Here is a 22,821-nt window from a genome sequence, read left to right as displayed (position 1 = left end):
TTTGTCTGATCCTTCACCAAACTGGGTCAATAAGGTGCTCAGCTTCTGCAAATCTACAAATATTTGTTGTCCTGTCTCACCATTAATCACCAAGGTAAGTGCTTGACAACTATCAGTACTCCTCAGAATTAGTTCAGGCCCAAATAACATGGTGTGTTCCCAAGAGAAAACATAGTCTTTGCTTCATTTTTATAAATAAGAGAGCTCCGGTATAAATTTGTGTGCTGTTATGTTTTAACAAGACCTCAAAAATAGCAGCCGTATAATGGTATGGCGATGTCAGCGTTGTCGTTGTTGGAAGACATTTGGTTTCCAGACCACAAAGAATTGTACCTCAAGGTTCCTCACCACGAAAGGAAGGTTGGGATTGATTTTGGGGGTAATTATCCTAACTGTTTAGGAATAAGTTGCCAAAACAAGCATTTTTCTTGATTCAGGACAATAACTTGTGTATAAGTGTATGGATCTCTATGAAATTGTGCCACAAGGTTCCATACCAAACTAGAGGCTCCAAGGAGCCTGTGTCGCTCATCTGATATTTTTGTTTACAATTGATGCATGAAATAATGCAACCATAATACTTTTGCTTTAGTTTCAGAGATATAAGCCAAAAACTACATTTTACCCCTATGTTCTATTTTTAGCCATGTCATCCATATAGGTTGGCAGGAGGGGTCATCGGACACATTTTTTAAAATAAATACCCTAATGATGATTATGGCCAAGTTTGGTTGAATTTGTCTATGTAGTTTCAGAGAAGATTTTTGTAAAAGATTATAAAAATTGACGAAAAATTGTTAAAAATTGACTATAAAGGGCAATAACTCCTTAAGGGGTCAATTGACCATTTTGGTCATGTTGACTTATTTGTAGATCTTACTTTGCTGAACATTATTGCTGCTTACAGTTCATCTCTATCTATAATAATATTCAAGATAATAACCAATAAATTGCTTCGCCGAGCGCAGCTGGATACGACCGCAGAGGTCCAACCCTGAACAGTTGGGGCAAAAATGGACACAATATTTGCGCTTGATACAAGTCTGAATTTGGATTGTAATTAAATATTTGACACAGAATAACTGTAGTCAAAGAACTTAGAATTGGTTATATGATTTAAATTTATATTCAATTTTTTGCTTTTGTGCAATACACTTTGCTGTTGCGAATTGACCCCCCTCCCCCCACAAAAAAAAAAAAAAAAATCCCCCCTTTTATTTTTGCTTTTGTGCAATACACTATGCTGTTGCGTATTACCCCCCACTTTTTTTTGCAAAAAAAATAATATTTGAAGAAATTTTCTTTTTAATTTCTGAAATCTGAATTGAGAAAAAATTAACCAGACTCCCCACAATTTCTTTTTACCCCCCCATTTTCCCCAAAAAAAAAAATTCTTTCCCTCAAGATATGGTCAAATTTCCAATGGAGTTTGCAACCATAATTACCCATTTAAATACATCATAAAAGTCTTAAAATAGAAAATGACATACATAATCATTGCTAAAATTAATATTTCTTAATAGTAATTTCTAAAAATCAAAGCGTCGTTGATGTTGTGATCCAGCCATATTCATAGCGTCTGATATTCTTTCTGACCGTACTTTTTTCTAATTTTTTTTTCTCTTTTCATTTCCAATCTAACTGTAAAATTTCTATGTTATTGTCCAAAGGTAGGGAATTTCGCAATATTGATGCAAATTAGATATATATACTGATCTTTCAATTTTAGACGAAATGAACCACATAAACCACAAAACATATTTATAAAGAAAAGCTTGATCCACGGACACTTTATTAGCAAAGTAAATTTTTATGAACGAATCTACCAAGATTTACAATTCCCAAAATTGCGGCGATCATACACTTCACCCTATTACCTACGCGATTGGAAGCAGTACCTCCCTTGGAGCGAAGCCAGTTGAATTGGTAAGGGATGGCCAGTGGGGTGTTGTCCAATTTGGAAATGAACTGACATTTTATGATCTACTTTCATCATTTCTACAATATTACCACTAGAAACCTCCATGAGAACAACTACACAGACGTGTAAGAATAGCAGCTAACCACATCGTTAATGACTTTATTGACTAACTTTCACTTTTAACTTAACTAGATTCTTATTTTATTTTACTTTCACTTTCTATTTATATCTATAACGTCGTCATAACAACCTCTATTGTTACGTTACTTTCGGCGAACCACACAACCGCAAAATTTGTACTTCACTGTTTGATTTCATATGTAATATTGTCCTGAAGACGCCACGCTTGTTGGCGAAACATGTCGACCAGAATAAACTCCTACCATGCGGTAATTGATGGGTGTTGTTGTCTTTATTGTCGTTTAATTTTAGACTCTGTCAGATTTTATTTTTGACAAGAATAGAAAGGAAAATTGTCAAACAAGAAGTATATTTTTTAAATGCCATTAATAATGACAGGTTTAATAATTTCTAGAAAGAGGCCTTATAAATGCACTTTCTCAACAACAAAAATAAAAAAAAATAATAACTATTTCTTATCTAAATTGGTGTTCATTCTTCATTAAGAAAAATACATTTCCTGTATTCAAATACCTAATGCTGAAATATTTCCAATTACTGTTAAATAGCAATATAATGGGATATAAATGTAAAACAAACAAATAAATTTTATTGCAGAAAATGCTCAGGTAAGAGTTATGCAATTTTGTTTAATATTTCAACCAAATTTCTGATAATTGTAACTAATTAATTAGAACTTGATTTAATTGACTTATGGTCCGAAGACACAGTTATCGTCCTTAGATTTTCATTGTCTACAAATATAGCCCCTAGTGTGGACAGTTCATACACTTTCCAAATTTATTTCTTTATATTTTATGCATGAAATATTAAGTAAGGGGATGAAATTACATGTTAAAAAAATTTGGGTGCTGAATCTTTATGTTAAGTAGCGATTTGGTCCAGTTAAAAAAGGTCAAAAACTAGTATGTCTGAAGCTGTCAAACTGAATTTTTAAAAGACTCCCTTAACATAGAATTGTCAATATTTTGAGTTAGAGCTGGTAGACTTTTCTATAATTTTGATATTATTTGTCCCAATAGTAGTACACTACACTGTAAAAATCTTTTTGAGATAGAGCAGGTGCAATTTTTTTAATTTGACTTTATTGTCTAAAAAAAATGCACTACGAAATAACTGTGTTCTCGGGCCTTATGTCAGATGATAATGGCACTGATTTTACAAGTAAAATAAAATTTGCTTGCATTTTTTATACATATTTTTTTCATTTAAAGTATTTTCTTTGAAAAAAAACCACATCATATTAATCAGTCAGCTAGCTAGCAAAATTAACAGAATATTTCAATGTAGTGTAAATCAAAACAATTAATACATTTGTAGGTTTACTATTGAGGTCAAGAATGTGTGTATTCAGTTAGGTGTGTAATAAATTGTGTCTATTTAATCATGTAACAGGTCATGAGATATTAACTGTTTTGAATTAAGCCTGGGGTTGTTTCTAATTAATACTTATTTGAAAATCATGACAGTTAATAATCATTCTGACTCACTTGCCTATGGAATGAATTGGAGTAATACCATTTCAAAAAAGTGTGGGAATCAACTTAGATATATTAATACACATGTTGACCTACATTTCATTGAACAATAATTTACACAAGCACAAGACACTAATATAATACTTTCAAAATTGTTATCAACTGATTCAATTGATGTACAAATACTTTTTCTAATTAATTCATAAATAGTAAATCATCATAAATTTTGATTTAGAAAGGAACTATATCCAAGTGTATATCTAAAATAAAGTCACTATTCGACCAATCTTCTCTTAATTTAAGGGCAAATAACATGTCAAAAGTTTGCAGTTGATGATTAAAATCATAGGCGGAATCAAGGGGGCCCAGGCCCCCCTTTTGCAGGAAAAATTTGGTTGATTATATAGGGAAATACTGAAGCATGACGAGAGTGGGCCCCCCCTTATGAAAAGTTCTGGATCCGCCACTTAAAATGGTGTAGAAAGTTTCTGCAAGTCATAAAAACACATAATTAGTTTCATGATATGTCTTCAACTTAGTATTCTGCACCATCTCCAAAACCAGAGTGATCGCATAGATCAAGCATGGCTGAATCAATAAATTGACAGCTAATCATCTCAAGACAATACAACATTTCTTTATACATAATTTAAAAGCAGTGTAAGGGAGGTAATCAAAACGTGTTTGGATTACCTCCCTTACACTGCTTTTAAATTGTCTTAAGTAATTGTCCATTAACCAGGAAACCCTTGTTTTCCCCACTTTTTTGCCCCTAATTCCTAAAGGGTTTGAGCCATAACCCCCCAAAGCAAATACTAACCATCCCTTTGTGGTATAATTTCAGAGAGATCCATACATCGTTCCACAAGTTATTGTATGGAAACTAGAAAAATGCTTATTTGGGCCCCTTTTTCCTATACTGTTAGGACCATAACCCCCAAAATCAATCCCAACATTCCTTTTGTGGTTATAAACCTTGTGTTTAAATTTCATAGATTTCTATTTCATTTCATCGTATACATTTTTTAAACTAGATACCCTAAGGATGATTTAGGCCAAGTTTGAATTAATTTGGCCCTGTAGTTTCAGAGAAGATTTTTGGCAAGGTGAGCTAAAAAGGTAAATATAAGATGAACCTTGCTACACAGACATGTACACCTGACAATCATTCTTTACTCCAATTACAGCTGAACGTTTGCTTTTTAGAAACCGACCAAACAACAAAAACTTAACATGGACCAATGAACCATGAATAAGATGAAACTTGCCAGTCGGACATGTACACCTTACAATCATTCCATACACCAAATATAGTTGACCTACTGCTTATAGTATCTGAGACCCGGACCTAATCACGTTACTTTAACCTTGATCACTGATCCATGAAATAAAGTCGAGGTCAGGTGAACCCTGTCTGATGGACATGAAGACGTTGCAAGAAAACCATATACCAAATAATGTTATCCTATTACCCATAATTAGTGAGAAATTCACAAGACAAAAATAATATAATTTTTTTCAGCAGTCACTGAACCATAAAAATGAGGTCAAGACAATGAACATATAACAGACGGAAATTTCGTAACATAAAGTATCTGCATACAAGGTATGAAGCATCTAGGTCTTCTACCTTCTGAAATATAAAGCTGTATACAAATAGTTTACATCACCGCCCCATAGTAATACCTGTCTTGCAGGCAAAAACTAGCTATTTATATAACTAAATTTACAGTATATATAAATCAAGTTTTTTATAATTGTAATATAATGGAAAAGTAATTAAAGAACCTGTGTTGCTCACCTAGGTCTATGTGTATCTTCAACAATGGGTTTTCTCAAACATTGTAGCTCAACATTCTGAACATTTCTGCCCCGTCAGGTTTTCTCTAGTACATGTATAACAAATTTCAAAATAATAGACAATACATACATTTTACCGTTATGTTCTATTTTTAGCCATGTCGGCAATCTTGGTTGGCAGGTGGTGTAATTGGACACACTTTCTAAACGAGATTTTTGTAATCGTTAATCATGTAAATGAACAAGGATGACCGAAGCCAAGTGATGATAAAAGCTAATTTGGCCTTGTGGGCCAGGCGAGGTAAAAATATAACAGAATTTTGTTGATTAATTTTTAATGTAAAATATATAACTAAGCAAAATGGATTTTAGTATATTATAATAACTGCCCTGTATAATTACAAATAAATCTGCCGTTTATACAAGCATTAGCTTATAATGATATGTTGGGGTATCAGTAAATTAGCATCATTCATTTTCTTAATTCAAGGGATAGCATTTTCATGAGTTAGTAACCATTGTTTGATTTTATTCTTATGTCCACCACTATAATTTCCAAGTTTTCCACTATGGTTTATGACACGATGACATGGAACAATAAAAGAAATAGGATTATTCCTCATTGCCATGCCAACAGCTCTACATGCCTTTTCATTTCCACATAAAGCAGCCAAGTTCTTGTATGATATAGTCTGTCCATATAAAACCTTTTCTGTCAAAACTCTCTGTGCTGTACTAGTAAAAGAACCTGTAAAAATAATTTTAAATCAAAGCAAGAGGTATGATCAATTTAAATAGAATAGCATTTCTTAGATACATGGTAACTAACACAATTTCAATGCAGTTATATAACATTGTGCAAAAAGCAACTGAATTTTCCTTCTTTTTTCATAGCAGACAAGCCAAATAAAATCAATCCAGTTTAGTTCTATTATGACTTCAAAAACTTAACACTGTGAAGAATTCAAAATTGACTTTGTGTCAAAATTTTCAAGGAAAAATAAACACAAGATCTTTGTTGTATTGTTTACCCTTAATCACATAAATATTGGTGGATACAAGGCAGGAATTTCCTTTTCCAAATGAAACTTCACGCCCATCATTTTAAAAGTTACTGGATTGATTGATTGTTGGTTGCGGATGTACTCAAGTGAAATAGAATTTAAAATTGATACTATAAGTCAGAAGAGTATTAGTTACAGAACAAAATAAGCTAAAAATATTGATAGGTTATGGAGCTCCTTTTTGAGATATTTAATTTTTTTAAATGGCGGGAAAAGGCTGACTTGGACTTTTACCTTATATTTGCATTGGTATTATCTGGGTCTCAAACCGAAAGAAAAGAAATCTAAAATCTGCTTAAATTTTGGTAAATGACCTTTTATGAGCTATTGAAAACAAAATGGGTGTTATGGGGCAAAATATTTTCTTTTATAGTAAGAAAAAAACCAAGGAGTCCAAACATCTGACAAAAATTCCTAAACCTGACCTAAGTACATCCTTAATGTCCAGTGGCAAAAAAGTTACTGGATCCATGATCCTTGATATTATAGTCATATCAAATAGTTATCTAATTTTTTCCAGTCTTTTTATACTTTGAACTTGCAAAACTTACTTTCATCAAAAATCAGTTAATGGTGATAAATGATCTTAGAACACTTCACTGGTGTTAAAATTAGCCAAAATCGCAACAACAACAAAAAACAATTTCAAAAGTTTTGGTTGTCATTAAACAGAAATAGGAAAAATATGTGAAAATCACAAGCAAATTCAGTTAAATATTACAAAAAAATTCGACTCTGAAAGTAAAACAGTACTCCCACCAGGTATCCTGATCTGAAATCTGCGGAGGGATCTGAATCCCCAGGAGCTATCAGTGATAAACTTTGTGGGAATGGGATCCAGATTTTACTTACCCACTGTTACAAACTTTTCATTACTTGCTCCTCTGGATTCAGATCCCTCCGAGGTTTCAGATCGGGATACCTGGTGTGGTCCTGTCATTTAGGAAAATATTATTCAACACTTTCATATTTGAAGGACCTGTAGCTAAAATAAACACCAAATCCATACGAATAATCAATTAAGTTTTTCAGTTTTTTATTATGATGTTTATTCGCAAATGCTTGTCTTTTTCTAACTAGAATAAATATCAATATGCCAGGATTAGGTAAATGAGCAAAGAATTCTAAAAGAAACTAGGACGCTATTTAATTTGGCACAATCAAACACCATGGAATGTTAAACTTTTTCTCTTATCTCTTGCTTGTAGTACTGTATAATTCGCACCGCTGTCTGGTAATACATGTACACTTTATCAGTGAAAACCTATGCATCATACACATCCCAATTCCATAGTTAAAATAAATCTATAATTTCTAGATCCTACCTTCAGTAAAAATGGACTGACATAGGAGTGGTAGTTTTAGCTGGTCCACTGATGATTTAAAGTAGAACTGTAACCATTCAACACACTGTAAGGCAGGTTTATAAGTATAGCCATTGTCTTTATATAACTGCAATTTCACATCAACATTGACTCTGAAACGAGAGATATTTATTTTATGAAAGATCTGTTTTTGCTATTAAAACTATTATCACAGAATAATATCTAGCCTGTTGCAGCAATTTCATACACAAAAATTGTCCATTTTACTGCAATAAAATTGAGAATGGAAATGGGGAATGTGTCAAAGAGACAACAACCCGACCATAGAACAGACAACAGCAGAAGGTCACCAACAGGTCTTCAATGCAGCAAGAAATTCCCGCACCCGGAGGCGTCCTTCAGCTGGCCCCTAAACAAATATATATACTAGTTCAGTGATAATGAACACCATACTAAACTCCAAATTGTACACAAGAAACTAAAATTAAAAATAATACAAGACTAACAAAGGCTAGAGGCTCCTGACTTGGGACAGGCGCAAAAATGCGGCAGGGTTAAACATGTTTATGAGATCTCAACCCTCCCCCTATACCTCTAGCCAATGTAGAAAAGTAAACACATAACAATACGCACATTAAAATTCAGTTCAAGAGAAGTCAGAAGTATACTGTAAATTCAGAAATAATTGTGAGGTTTTTATTAATGCCAATGATGTGTCTGTGTGATTATCTCAATAATAGGAACTCACATTTTGTTTTTAATTACATATACATGAATCTGTATTCAGATTTTCCTGAAATGGCAATAATTAAATTTGCATTTTAATCCATTCTTCAAAAATTGAAATAATAAATGCATGCATTTACAGTGTTTGGGAGTGGATATCACTTTTGAGTACTTTTAAAGCGTAGCTAATCAGAAAAATGAAAATACTTATAATAAATGAGTAACTTACCTAATCAAGAAATCAAACCATCAAAATAATAAAAGGTACCTGACAACTGACATATATGGCAGATGGAAACATGATATAAGCCACCTACCGATATATACAAAATATAGATGGTCAAGCCCTTTACTTTCTGCAATATTAAGCTTTAAGCAGCTAGTTAAATACTGCTACATGAGGATACTGATGACTGCCCTTCTTTGACATTTAATGTATTTAAAAACTACAAACAGAGCTCAAAATTTCATACCCCTATTCCCCAACCCATAAAAATATGGCACCATGTTTTTCCTTTTGTAACAATAGAAATTATTTGCATAAAAAAAAAATAGGATGTGCACATTGTTAATAGGTTCTGAAGATTCTTTTAAATTCAGTGATTATGAAGAAGCTGAAGATGCCTACTTTTTTCAAGAAATAGCAAAGTCAATAATCCCCATCGCAAACCCAAAAAATTCTGATTAAATATAAAATAAAATACATGATTTGCAATGAAAAAAGATTTTATGATTAAAATCCAGTGAATAGTTATTGAAGAAGAGTTGCAAATATAAGATGACTACAAGACCTTGATCCCCTTCTTAGGTTGGTCACTATCTCTTATGTGCTTCAAAGTGAGGAACACCCTTATAATATGTAAACAAAAATCTCTGTGCAATTATATTGGACATGTCATTATGAACATGAATGCATGCCTTGTTGTGCTAAGCATACCCTTCTCATACCAAAATATTGGTAAATAGAAAGTGGATGTCTCACAAATCTGAAAAACACACACACACACATTACAACTCATCATGGTCTAGGTGCTGACCAAATATGAACTCATTCTTTTCAGTAGTATTGGGAGAAATGTGTGACAAAAGAAATTAAGTTCATTCAACATATTGAAAAACTCATAGAATGGACAAGAAGAAGGTATCTGACAGATTTAAAAAGTGCTTACACATTACCACGTATCACTATCTAGCTGCTGATCAAATACGTCATTCTGTATAGTGATTTCTGCGAAAAATGCAACAAAAATCTCTATTGGACGAACAAACAGTTAAGGTGATTCTATACCATTTCTAGAGTGAGGTAATATAATTGACTGAGGTTAACTATTTGTACTGTTTAAAAGACGAGAGGACCATAGAATAAAGATGTAAAAACTAATGAGTCATTAAAATGTTGACAAAGAACAAAATCAATTCTTACACTTTACCCTGAAATTTAACCAAATAAGTGAAAATGCCTCAGCTTCTAAATGAGTCACTAAACATATCCTAGTTTACAATATGCACAAAGGAATTGAAGAAAATGATACTATTAGAGATTACCTGAAATGAAATGCACATTTTGACCCTGAAGTTCATAATCCATGAAACCCATTTGGATAAAAAAAAAATCCCCAAAACCACAACAATCAAACATGCCTTTCTACTTTTGTACATGTAGATGTAGCAAAGACCATGTGTGTTTATGGAAAACACCTAAATCATTCAATCAAAAGTTCTTAGGAACTTAAACAAGAGTGCACACGCTGAAATGTCTCGCCTTCTTTACTAACCATTGATATTATGTTGATAGTCCTAAATGAAAGCTTTACTACAACTATTACATAAACTTAACATGATCCAAGAAAATGAGGTCAAGGTCATGTAAACCAAACGAGAAATACATGTACACCTTACAATCATTCAATACACTAAATATAGTTGACCTATTGCTTATAGTTTCTAAGAAACAGACTTAACCAAGAAAACTAAACATTGACCAATGAATTGTGAAAATGAGGTCAAGGTCAGATGAACCATGCCAGGCAGACATGAACAGCTTACAATCCTTCCATACAACACATATAGCTGACCTATTGCTTATAGTTTAAGAAAAACAGACTGAAACACATAAACTTAACACTGAGCAATGAACTGTGAAAATGATGTCAAGGTCAAATAAAACCTGCGAGACTGACATGTACATCATAGAATATTTCCATACACCAAATATAGTTGACTTATTGCATATAATATAAGAAAAACGGACCAAAATACAAAAATTTAACTATAACCACTGAACCATGAAAAGGAGGTCAAGGTCAGATGACACCTGCCAGTTGGACATGTACACCTTGCAATCATTCCATACACCAAATATAGTAGACCTATTGCATAAAGTATAAGAAAAACGGACCAAAATACAAAAACTTAACTATAACCACTGAACCATGAAAAGGAGGTCAAGGTCAGATGACACCTGCCAGTTGGACATGTACACCTTACAGTCCTTCCATACACCGAATATACTAGATCTATTGCTTATAGTATCTGAGATATGGACTTGACCACCAAAACTTAACCTTGTTCACTGATCCATGAAATAAGGTCGAGGTCAAGTGAAAACTGTCTGACGGGTATGAGGACCTTGCAAGATACGCACATACCAAATATAGTTATCCTATAACTTATAATAAGAGAGAATTTAATATTACAAAAAATCTTAACTTTTTTTTCAAGTAGTCACTGAACCATGAAAATGAGGTAAAGGACATTGGACATGTAACTGCAAAAACTTAGTAACATGAGGCATCAATATACAAAGTATGAAGCATCCAGGTCTTCCACCTTCTAAAATATAAAGCTTCTAAGAAGTTAGCTAACGCCGATGGGTCACTATCCCTATGTCGAGCTTTCTGCGACAAAATACAGGCTCGACAAAAAATAACTGTGAATTCCAGTTGCAGACTGTGTTAGAATCTCATGGATAGTCAGGGTCATTTAACATCTTTGTAGTATAAGAAGAATGAAAGTCACTAGCTGCTACTGTGAGTTGTGAATACAAAAATGCTATCGGATGGACTAAGGAACAAACTAATTGACACTGATCAGTACACACCCTCTGATTTAAGCACTTATAAGCAGCTAGTTTCGTGATAAAATTAAAATTTAGATTGCATAAGATCATTCATACATAAAGTTATGACCATTCATCCAGTTGGCTTAAAAGCAAACAAACCTTGTATCTGGTGAAAAATATTCATCTGTATCTCCAACTTGTTTAACTGAGTGAAGTCCCTTTGGGCAGCTAACTATTTCCACATCTCCTATTGGTGAACTAACAATGTAGCTGTTTGTTGGTCCATATTTACATATGATCTTACGTTGTGGCATGGCTATCAATCTCTAAAGAATGCAATAAAAGAACCATGATCAAATGATGAATATATAATGTGATTTTTATTCTTTAACCAACTACTTCATATCACAGCCATTCCTGTAAGAGTGAAAAATAATTCAAAGCATCTTTGGTGCTGAAGGCAAGCCAATCTGATTTGATGCATCATACATTTAATCATTTCTTTACAAATGTTGTATTCTAAGCAATTGTTTGACTTGTTACCTCTGTTTCAAAAGGATTAGAAAGGATATATACAAGAGACTTTGATAAAGTATCTTTCACTTTAATAGATCTTATTCCAACTGAATTTTGTTATTCAAATGAAGATATATATATATAAACAATGATTCAGTCAACTTTTGTGAATTGTTGTCTTATTGGCAATCATACCACAAAGTTCTCCTAAAATATTTTTTATTGTAAATATCAACTGTTTTTCATTTTGGATAAATCAGTTGTAAATGTATTACTGAATTCAGTGATTCATGTCTGAATCTTTATTTGAAACAAGAAGGGCAAAATATCTGAGAACAGATTTTCAATCTTATTAGGTCCATCATGACCTTTTGGCAAATATTTACATCACAAAATTTATTCGGAGTACAGCACCTGGTAAAGTTTTAAGGCATGGCATGAACTAGATAATTACATTTTAAATGCAATTATAAACTTTTATCGATTATGAGATTCCTTTTTTATCGTTCCCACAGAAGGTGCGAAAATAAAACTAAGTTTGGAAAATTCTTTGAGATGTTCCGCTATGTAATAATAAAGTGAGTTGTTTTAATTGACATGGACAATAGATACCTGCACAAGAATATGCTATTTAAACAGTGTAATTGAGTGGACCATATTAAATGAAATTCAGGAGTTTGTTTATTTTGGCACACCTGTAGAAACGAAAACTAGAGGCTCTAAAGAGCCTGTGTCGCTCACTTTGGTCTGTGTGCATATTAAACAAAGGACACAGATGGATTCATGACAAAATTGTGTTTTGGTGATGATGATGTGTTTGTAGATCTTACTTTACTGAACATTCTTGCTGCTTACAATTATCTCTATCTATAATGATCTTGGCCCAGTAGTTACAGTGGAAAATATTTTGTAAAAATTTACAAAAATTTACAAAATTTATGAAAATTGTAAAAAATTGACTATAAAGGGCAATAACTCCTTAAGGGGTCAATTGACAATTTTGGTCATGTTGACTTATTTGTAGATCTTACTTTGCTGTACATTATTGCTGTAACAGTTAATCTCTATCTATAATAATATTCAAGATAATAACCAAAAGCTGCAAAATTTTCTTAAAATTACCAATTCAGGGGCAGCAACCCAACAACGTGTTGCCTGATTGGTCTGAAAATTTCAGGGCAGATAGATCTTGACCTAATGAACAATTTTATCCTGTCAGATTTGCTCTAAATGCTTTGGTTTCAGAGATATGAGTCAAAAACTGCATTTTACCCTATGTACTATTTTTTAGCCATGTCGGCCATCTTGGTTCGCGGGCAGGGTCATCGGACACATTTTTTAAACTAGATACCCTAGAGATGATTATGCACAAGTTTGGTTAAATTTATCTTAGTAAGTTAGTCACTCTTAGTAGTTTCAGAGGAGAAGATTTTTGTAAAAGTTTACACAAATTTACGAAAAATGGTTAAAAATTGACTATAAAGGGCAATAACTCCTTAAGGGGTCAACTGACCATTTTGGTCAAGTTGACTTATTTGTAGATCTTACTTTGCTGAACATTATTGCTGTTTACAGTTTATCTCTATCTATAATAATATTCAAGATAATAACCAAAAACGGCAAAATGTCCTTAAAATTACCAATTCAGGGGCAGCAACCCAACAACAGGTTGTCAGATTCATCTGAAAATTTCAGGGCAGACAGATCTTGTCCTGATAAACAATTTTACCCCATGTCAGATTTGCTCTAAATGCTTTGGTTTCAGAGATATAAGCCAAAATCTACATTTTACCCCAATGTTCTATTTTTAGCCATGGCGGCCATCTTGGTTGGTTGGCCGGGTCACCGGACACATTTTTTAAACAAGATACCCCAATGATGATTGTGGCCAACTTTGGTCAAATTTGGCCCAGTAGTTTCAGAGGAGAAGATTTTTGTAAAAGTTTACGGACGACGGAGGCAGGACGACGGATGACGGACGCCAATTGATGAGAAAAGCTCACTTGGCCCTTTGGGCCAGGTGAGCTAAAAAATGAATCTTAAATTCAAAGTAAGTTTTACATTTTCTGAAACATAAAATGCATTTGTAATATAATTATCTAGTTCCTGCCATGCCTTAAAACTTTACCAGATTTGTGGTGTAAACACAGCCATATTTTTCAATTCCTTCTGTTGAACCTTAAGGATAATGTACCCAGTACCCTTTTGTTGTTTCAATGCTAAACATATGGAAATTTTATAAAAAATCTGCAGCCTTTTCCCTTGTACTCCTTCATTTGACAATTTGATGCTTAATAGAGGATTTCCCTAAAACAAGTATATAAATAAAGATATTGGTTAAAGCAAGTATAAAAATGGACTTATTCAAGTACACCTTCTAGGGTGTGCTCAACTTTAGTGACTCAGCACAAGCCCGGTTTTTGGATTGTAAAGGTCATTTAGGACTTTTAGTAGACAATAAATGCTAGCACAATATGGACAAACAAATGAGTAATCTATGACGTTTACAATTTTATAACAAAAATCTCTGTGAAAAAGTCTGTGGTTTTTTGGCAAAAATCTTGGCTTTATTTGCCACCAAATCCCAATTTTCCATTAAATGCAATGAAATAGTTAACAGTTAATTGCTTTAGTCTAGTAGTATTGAAATGAACGTATTGCTTTGAATAACGTTTCCCTTTGACAATGTTTGATACATGTATATGTACAATATGGCACGTCACTTTAATTCTTTATTTTACTGTATTGATATTATTGGACTTTGAAAATTTCGCAATACAAAGGCCTACAGAAGAATAATCAATCAACCTTAACAAAAAAAAAACAAAAAAAAAAAAAACACAAAAACACCCTAAATGCACCAACAATAAATAAACAATGAATAGGTCATGGTGATCCCCGTCTTTTTTCTTTGATATTTTTAAGTTCTGGAGGATATATTAATGTAACCCAATCAGGACGGACTCTCCCCTTTTATCACTGAACAATTATTTTTTATATATATATTTCATATATAATTAACAATCATTGTCTGTATCAGTATAATATTAACTTGATTGATATGCTTGTGATGAGCCCTATGATCAGGAAAATAAAAAAAATATTGTGTAAATATTAGCAGTTCCCTGCTTTCATGAACTGGAATTATTCATGAATATTCCGGAATAATTCTAGAACATTCATGAATATTCAAGGTTACAATGCATGAATATTCATGAATATTCATGAATGTTAAATGGCACCTTGAATATACATGAATATTGTATGAACTGAATAACCAAGAATTAACATGAATATTTATCTATAGAATATTCTTGAATGTGAAAAAGGATGACCATGACTGGCATGAGTATTGAATAGTGGAATACTGACTAGGATAACCATTACTGTGAAATAAGATGTCCATGAATATTGAATGGTTGAATATTCTAGAATAACCATGAATGTGAAGTATCCTACATTGGCTACAAACATGAATGTGAAATATCCTTGAATATTCTAGAATAACCATGAATGTGAAATATCCTTGAATATTTTAGAATAACCATGAATGTGAAATATCCTTGAATATTCTAGAATAACCATGAATGCGAAATAGATGTTCTTGAATATTGAATGTAGAAATAAATTTAGAACATTAAAATGGTACCTACCCCACCCTCTCCTCCCATAAAATTGAGAATGGAAATGGGGAATGTGTCAAAGAGACAACAACCCGACCATAGAACAGACAACAGCAGAAGGTCACCAACAGGTCTTCAATGCAGCGAGAAATTCCCGCACCCGGAGGCGTCCTTCAGCTGGCCCCTAAACAAATATATTTACTAGTTCAGTGATAATGAACGCCATACTAAACTCCAAATTGTACACAAGAAACTAAAACCATGTTCACTAACACCTTCAAGCATTTCATTGTCTTAATTGTATTTAGATACACATTGTTCACCATGGCTTAAGTATGTTCGCTACTCTGTTTAAAAATAACAAGATTTTTAAAAGACTATTCTGAAATGATAGTATATAAATAAAGGAACTAAAAATGCAGAAAAAAATGAAGGGTCCGTGTGCTTGTTTTCGAGATAAAAGCCATTGAAAATTTGGCCGGAAATGGTTCTCTTCATACATTTAACATTGGCATCTTTTTTCTTTCAAAAACTATGAAAAAATAACAAAGATTTAATAAGATTTTCAAAGGTGGCATTTAAACTATATGTAATCAAATTATGAAAAGAGAAGTAGGCGTTAGTAGGCAAATTTTTTTAATGGCACTACATGGATAAAACCAGAGGATTCCGAATATCTGACAAAAAGTCAAAAACAAGAGTAGCGATCATCCTTAATGTATATATAATAATGATGCTCGCTGTTCAGTTTCAAATATTATAATATTCAGTATTATAATATACACCTTATCGCTATTCCCGCTTGACCTGAGAATCTGTCCCGCTCGAACTTTTGACGTCATACAACAATCACTTTTCCATTGTGGTGTCAGACATTTTCTATTATGACGTCAAAATTTTACGGGAACTTGTGTGATGTCCAGTAATGGCGGACAAATAGCGATAAGGTGTATTAAAATTGTGTGTCAGATATAAAGGATACATGTGAAGTTCTCCTCCTTTCTGTAATTAAATTTGCTGTCTCTGTACTTCCAACTTGTATTCTTGAGCAAAAGGTAACTGGAATCTGCATGCAATCCGTTTACCTTCAAAATTGGCAGCTCCATTTAATCGTTTAATCCCCTAAAAGTATAAAAAAAATCCACAAAGAATCAATTGTTCTAGACGTTTTGAAGCAACAAATTCATCAGAAATATTATTGCATGTTTATACAGTATACATTGGAAGCCATTTGGAATCAAATTAATTACCCTCCCCCTTTTTTTTATCCCCTGAAGATAAATAAAATGCTTCGCTGGGGCGCAGCTTGATACGACCACAGAGGTCGAACCCTGAACAGTTGGGGCAAGTATGGACACAACATTCAAGCTTGATACAGCTCTGAATTTGGATTGTTATTAAATATTTGACACAGCATAGGTTTCTGACACAGAAAGAATGTGGTCTAAGAACTTGATTTTTTTTAATTTATCTATCATGGTCCAATGTCCAAAATCAAAATACATGGTTAGATTCAGCATATCAAAGAACCCCATATATTCAATTTTTGTTAAAATCAAACAAAGTTTAATTTTGGACCCCAACTTGGACAAACTTGAAAACTGGGCCCATAATCAAAAATCTAAACACATGTTTAGATTCAGCATATCAAAGAACCCCAAGAATTAAATTTTTGCTAAAATCAAACTAAGTTTAATTTTGGACCCTTTGGACCTTAATGTAGACCAATTTAAAAAACGGGACTTAAAATTAAAAATCTAAATACACGGTTAGATTTGGAATATCAAAGAACCCCAATAATTCATTTTTTGATGAAATCAAACAAAGTTTAATTTTGGACCCTTTTGACCTCAATATGAACCAATTTGATAGCGGGGCCCACAAATAAAAAATCTAAATTCATGGTTAGATTCAGCATATCAAAGAACTCCATATATTCAATTTTTGTTGAAATCAAACAAAGTATAATTTTGGACCCCAACTTGGACCAACTTGAAAACTGGGCCCATAATCAAAAATCTAAACACATGTTTAGATTCAGCATATCAAAGAACCCCAAGAATTAAATTTTTGTTAAAATCAAACTAAGTTTAATTTTGGACCCTTTGGACCTCAATGAAGAACAATTTAAAAAAACGGGACCCAAATTAAAAATCTAAAAACACGGTTAGATTTGGAATATCAAAGAACCCCAATAATTCAATTTTTGATGAAATCAAACAAAGTTTAATTTTGGACCCTTTTGTCCTCAATATGAACCAATTTGATAGCGGGGCCTACATATAAAAAATCTAAATACATGGTTAGATTCAGCATATCAAAGAACCTCATATATTCAATTTTTGTTGAAATCAAACAAAGTTTAATTTTGGACCCCGATTTGGACCAACTTGAAAACTGGGCCCATAATCAAAAATCTAAACACATGTTTAGATTCAGCATATCAAAGAACCCCAAGAATTCAATTTTTGTTAAAATCAAACTAAGTTTAATTTTGGACCCTTTGGACCTTAATGTAGACCAATTTAACAAACAGGACCCAAAATTAAAAATCTAAATACACGGTTAGATTTGGAATATCAAAGAACCCCAATAATTCAATTTTAGATGAAATCAAACAAAGTTTAATTTTGGACCCTTTTGACCTCAATATGAACCAATTTGATAACGGGGTCCACAATTAAAAAAATCTAAATACATGGTTAGATTCAGCATATCAAAGAACCCCATATATTCATTTTTTGTTGAAATCAAACAAAGTTTAATTTTGGACCCCAATTTGGACCAACTTGAAAACTGGGCCAAAAATCAAAAATTTAAATACATGTTTAGATTCAGCATATCAAAGAACCTCATATATTCAATTTTTGCTAAAATCAAACAAAGTTTAATTTTGGACCCTTTGGACCTTAATGTAGACCAATTTGAAAACTGGACCCAAAATTAAAAATCTAAATACACTGTTAGATTCGGCATAACAAATAAATAAATGTGATCAAAGATTTTACAAATCTAATGCGCCATACTGTGCAATTAAAGATTTCTTCTTGAAATTTTTCAATATTTGAAATTTGAAAAAAAAATAATATTTGAAGAATAATTCTTTTTAATTTCTGAAATCTGAAATGAGAAAAAATTGACCCCCCACAATTTCTTTTTATCCCCCCACCCCCTTTTTTCCCCCAAAAAATTCTTTCCCTCAAGATATGGTCATAATCTCAATTCAAATTTCCAATGGAGTTGGCAACCATAATTACCCATCTAAATTTACCATAGTGCTAACTTAATCTATTTTATAATAGAATTAAAAATATAGTGTCAAATCTTTCATATGGATTTTTTTGTAAAAAAAAAAGATGCAACATTCGCAGATATTTTTACTGGTCTTCCTTTATAAATATGCATTTCTTTAAACATAATTTAAAAGCAGTGTAAGGGAAGTAACCAAAACGTTGTATTTGGATTACCTCCCTTACACTGTTTTAAATTATCTTTATTGTTCATTAACCATTACTTTATACATAATTTAAAAGCAGTGTAAGGGAGATAATTTCAATGATGTATTTGATTTATCTCCCTTACACTGCTTTAAATTATGTTTTGTACTAAAGTATTTGTCCATTAACCAGGACAACCTTGTTTTTCCCCCTTTTTTGCCCCTAATTCCTAAACTGTTTGAGCCATAACCCCCCAAAGCAAATCCTAACCATCCCTTTGTGGTATGGAAACTTGTAGTATAATTTCAGAGAGATCCATACACCGTTCCACAGTTATTGTCTGGAAACTAGAAAATGCTTATTTTTGGCCCCTTTTTGGCCCCTAATTCCTTAACTGTTGGTACCATAACCCCCAAAATCAATCCCAACCTTCCTTTTGTGGTATTTAACCTTATGGTCAAATTTCAAAAAGATCCATTCACTTAAACCAAAGTTAGAGTGCGAAAACCAATGTGTCTTCGGACAACGACGCCGGACAACGACGACGACGACGACGACGCCAACGTCATACCAATATACGACCACAAAATTTTTTTGCGGTCGTATAAAAAACTAGCTACTTATTATTTTCACCAAATAACCAATAAACCATTCACACAATTCAATTAAATTTTTACATATCTACCAGTCATGCCTGTTATGTGACAACAAGATTATTCAATGTTGTTAAAAATAAATATATATTTTCAGTTTATGCTTTCAGACTTTCTGATGTTGATTTGCTCAAATATTAATAAAAACTCTAAAAAAAATCATAGTTCCTCAATAAATTAATATTTTATAATCTCATTATATACACATGTTTAATTTTAAATTTTTAATGCACTTATCTGAAAACATCTTCACATCTTCTATGTTTTCGATTCTGCAACAGCGTAACCACATTTTGATGACGTTTTATCAAGTAAGCGAACGTCAAGGTGACAATCTCGCCTCATATTATATCGGCCAGAAGTTGATCCTTCCCCGTAACGGTATTATAAAAATAAATCAAGGGTGTCGTATAAAAGTATTTATTACTGGCCAGTTTTTAAAAATAAGAAAAAAACAACTTTAATTTAATCGGCACAGGGTGCATGCGGATGAACTAGTGGCCGAATTATCTAGGACGGTATTTTCTAGGGTCGGACTGTTCAGTACAATAACAAAAAAACCACGTGGTCATGACTTGTTTACATTTTACATAAGTTGAGAAACCAAGGTTTACGATGTCGATCGTTGGCCTATCATTGATCTGATAATTTTTCTAAATTATTTAAATGCCGGACAACAGGTAGAAAATCAAACGATCCAGCTTGTCTGGCAAAACAGCCGTTGGCGTTTCCCCGGGGCCCTGTTGTTTTTATCGCGAAAATCTCGGCATTTTTCTGACTTTGAAATACTGTCAAAATGAAATTCGTAATTCTTCCATGAACAGGAAGTTCAGCTAGCTGTGTAAACTGTCAAATTAAGTGACCCATTAAGTGCAGGGCTTCATCTGACAGCTTTGGTGTCAAACACATTGTTAATTAACACCAATAACTTTGCTTTATGTCATAAATAATTTGTGTATTTCAAAAATGTTTCAGTTACTTCCCCTTTTTTATCACCTTTTCACAATATAATACCTTAAATTTATTGGGTTTTTTTCTAAAAAAAAAAAAAATATAAAACAAATTGAATGCAAATGCATATCAGAATATTACTTTTAATTATTTTTAACCTGAAAACACTTAAAATATAAATATTTTGAAAATTATTTTTTTCATCTTTACTTCCATTAATTGATCTATCAAGTGCATTAAAATATTAAATCAAGTTTTTCTTTTAATGTGGATATCTTTCATTTAAAGAAGCAGCAGGTGGGGAGAAATATTAAGAAAAGGGCATCCATTTTTTCAAAGCAGCAGTTTTAGGGTGGGGTCATTGAAAAAACCAAACATAAGGACTTGATGTCACATGAAATATTCATGATTTTTTTCATCAGCCAAAAAATGTCCAAATAAACAACAAAATCCTAGAACAAATTACATTTTTCATCGGTAACAGCTTTATTCATGCTTATTCATGTTTGTCACACAATCAAGAAATGTTTTAAGTCCAAATTTCATTCATCATTATTCATCCTTATTCATGTTATATGTTTTAGAAAAATTCTAAGTCCAAACATTCAAGTTTATTCATGATTATTCATGTCCCAAAAAAAGGTTTCTTTTGTCCCCAAATTAGTTTTAGAAAGAAAAAAACTTCATTATAGTAAGCTTTAGGCAATTTAACAATTCTTTTTGGTTGTCTTCATACAGTTATTAAGAATTCATGTATATTCCAGTTTATTCATGAATAAATTTGACACTGGAATAGAACCCATGAATAAAACTGGAATATTCATGAATATTCATGAATATTCTTCCTAATTCATGAATATATGAATATCATTAAAGCAGGGTTGTAACGAAGTTGAGGTTGAAAAGTCATTTTCATTAATTTATTTCTTTATTCTTGTTCACATTTCATTATTTAAGACCATAGATGTATACAATAGTGTGATAGGGTCGTATAAGGGCTTTTAATTATAGACTCCAACGGTTCAAATACTTTATTATATACCAGGAAAATGTAACTCAATATGTGGGATTGAGTTATCAAAATCCACTGCCATAAACACTAATACAATTATTCCAGGACACTATATGGTATGTTTGTCAAAAATGTCCAAAAAGGTCCAGAATAATAGTCAGGTACAAATAACATCTAACTTCAAAGAAAGTTCCAAATAATATAAACCTCACAATGAAAACCGTAAGTGAAATAGCAAGACAGAGGCATTGAAAATAATGTACAAATTACCCAATGAATACCATCGAAAAGTCCAATGCGGCAGAACTTAAATGTACTCACTGTACTAACCAATAGTACATGAAAACGTCATACCTGCACTGCAGTACTAACTGTATGGGGTTCAATACAGGATAATCATATGCTTCAATGGTCAATTATTCATTACACCATAGCAGGGACTAAATTTGGAAAACGGAAAGCTATAGCGTAATGAGTTCAGAAAATGTCTTCAAAATATTTTAACAACTTTAGATCAAATTAAATATTTTTATAGTTTATTGAAATAATTCGCTGAAATGGAAAATTGGTTAAGTTATAAAATATACAAAGTAAAATATAAAAAGAATACTATAAATCGCTGCCACAATAGTATGAGGAAATGCAAAATGGTTTATATATTCAATATTCAATATGAAAATGACAACTTTGTCTTTATCATGGGTTTAGATGGTTTACTTTTATAAATTGTAACTTGGATGGAGAGTAATGTCTCATTGTCACTCATACCACATCTTCCTATATCTTTTAGAAGTACATTAAAAACTTATTGACAATACATGGTTTACTCTTCATAAGACATATAAGAATGAATATCAAATTTACTCCTAATTTTCCATACATGTGGCTCTTCTGCTCTATCGAGATATGATTGGTAAAGTCGTCAGGTGTCCGAAAGGTAAGTTTCTCATTTTGGCGGCAAATTATTAAGTTGTGTTATTTCGAAAAACTAGAGGTGTGTCCATAATTTTAATAAGTACAACCTTTTGAATTATCTTTGAAATGTATTCGTCATTAAAAAGGTGCCACAGACTCAATAAAAAAATTAACAACAAAATCTAATTCCGGAATCGT

The 22,821-nt window shown here is 32.3% G+C and overlaps 1 protein-coding gene across 5 annotated transcripts; it reads right to left on the bottom strand.

Moving 5' to 3' along the window:
* Nucleotides 1–5,658: 5,658 nt before the first annotated feature.
* On the bottom strand, nucleotides 5,659–22,808 carry LOC127710275 (methylated-DNA--protein-cysteine methyltransferase-like). Of its 5 annotated transcripts, none has more exons than XM_052216057.1 (4): nucleotides 22,731–22,808; nucleotides 11,676–11,842; nucleotides 7,730–7,881; nucleotides 5,659–6,088 (listed from the first exon to the last, which is right to left on the bottom strand). In XM_052216057.1, exons 2-4 carry the CDS (start codon nucleotides 11,828–11,830, stop codon nucleotides 5,826–5,828), a joined length of 570 nt encoding a protein of 189 aa, XP_052072017.1. In that variant the 5' UTR covers nucleotides 11,831–11,842; nucleotides 22,731–22,808; the 3' UTR covers nucleotides 5,659–5,825. The 5 variants fall into 5 exon arrangements, with proteins under 5 accessions (XP_052072017.1, XP_052072014.1, XP_052072013.1 ...); XM_052216054.1 differs by lacking the exon at nucleotides 22,731–22,808 and adding an exon at nucleotides 22,589–22,725; XM_052216053.1 differs by lacking the exon at nucleotides 22,731–22,808 and adding an exon at nucleotides 22,573–22,684.
* Between the last annotated feature and the right edge of the window lie 13 nt (nucleotides 22,809–22,821).

The sequence above is a fragment of the Mytilus californianus genome, unplaced genomic scaffold (assembly GCF_021869535.1).
Source record: "Mytilus californianus isolate M0D057914Y unplaced genomic scaffold, xbMytCali1.0.p SCAF_7, whole genome shotgun sequence".
NCBI classification, from domain to species: domain Eukaryota; kingdom Metazoa; phylum Mollusca; class Bivalvia; order Mytilida; family Mytilidae; genus Mytilus; species Mytilus californianus.
Note: the sequence above shows the minus strand (reverse complement) of the source record. Positions and strands in the feature narration are given on the sequence as shown.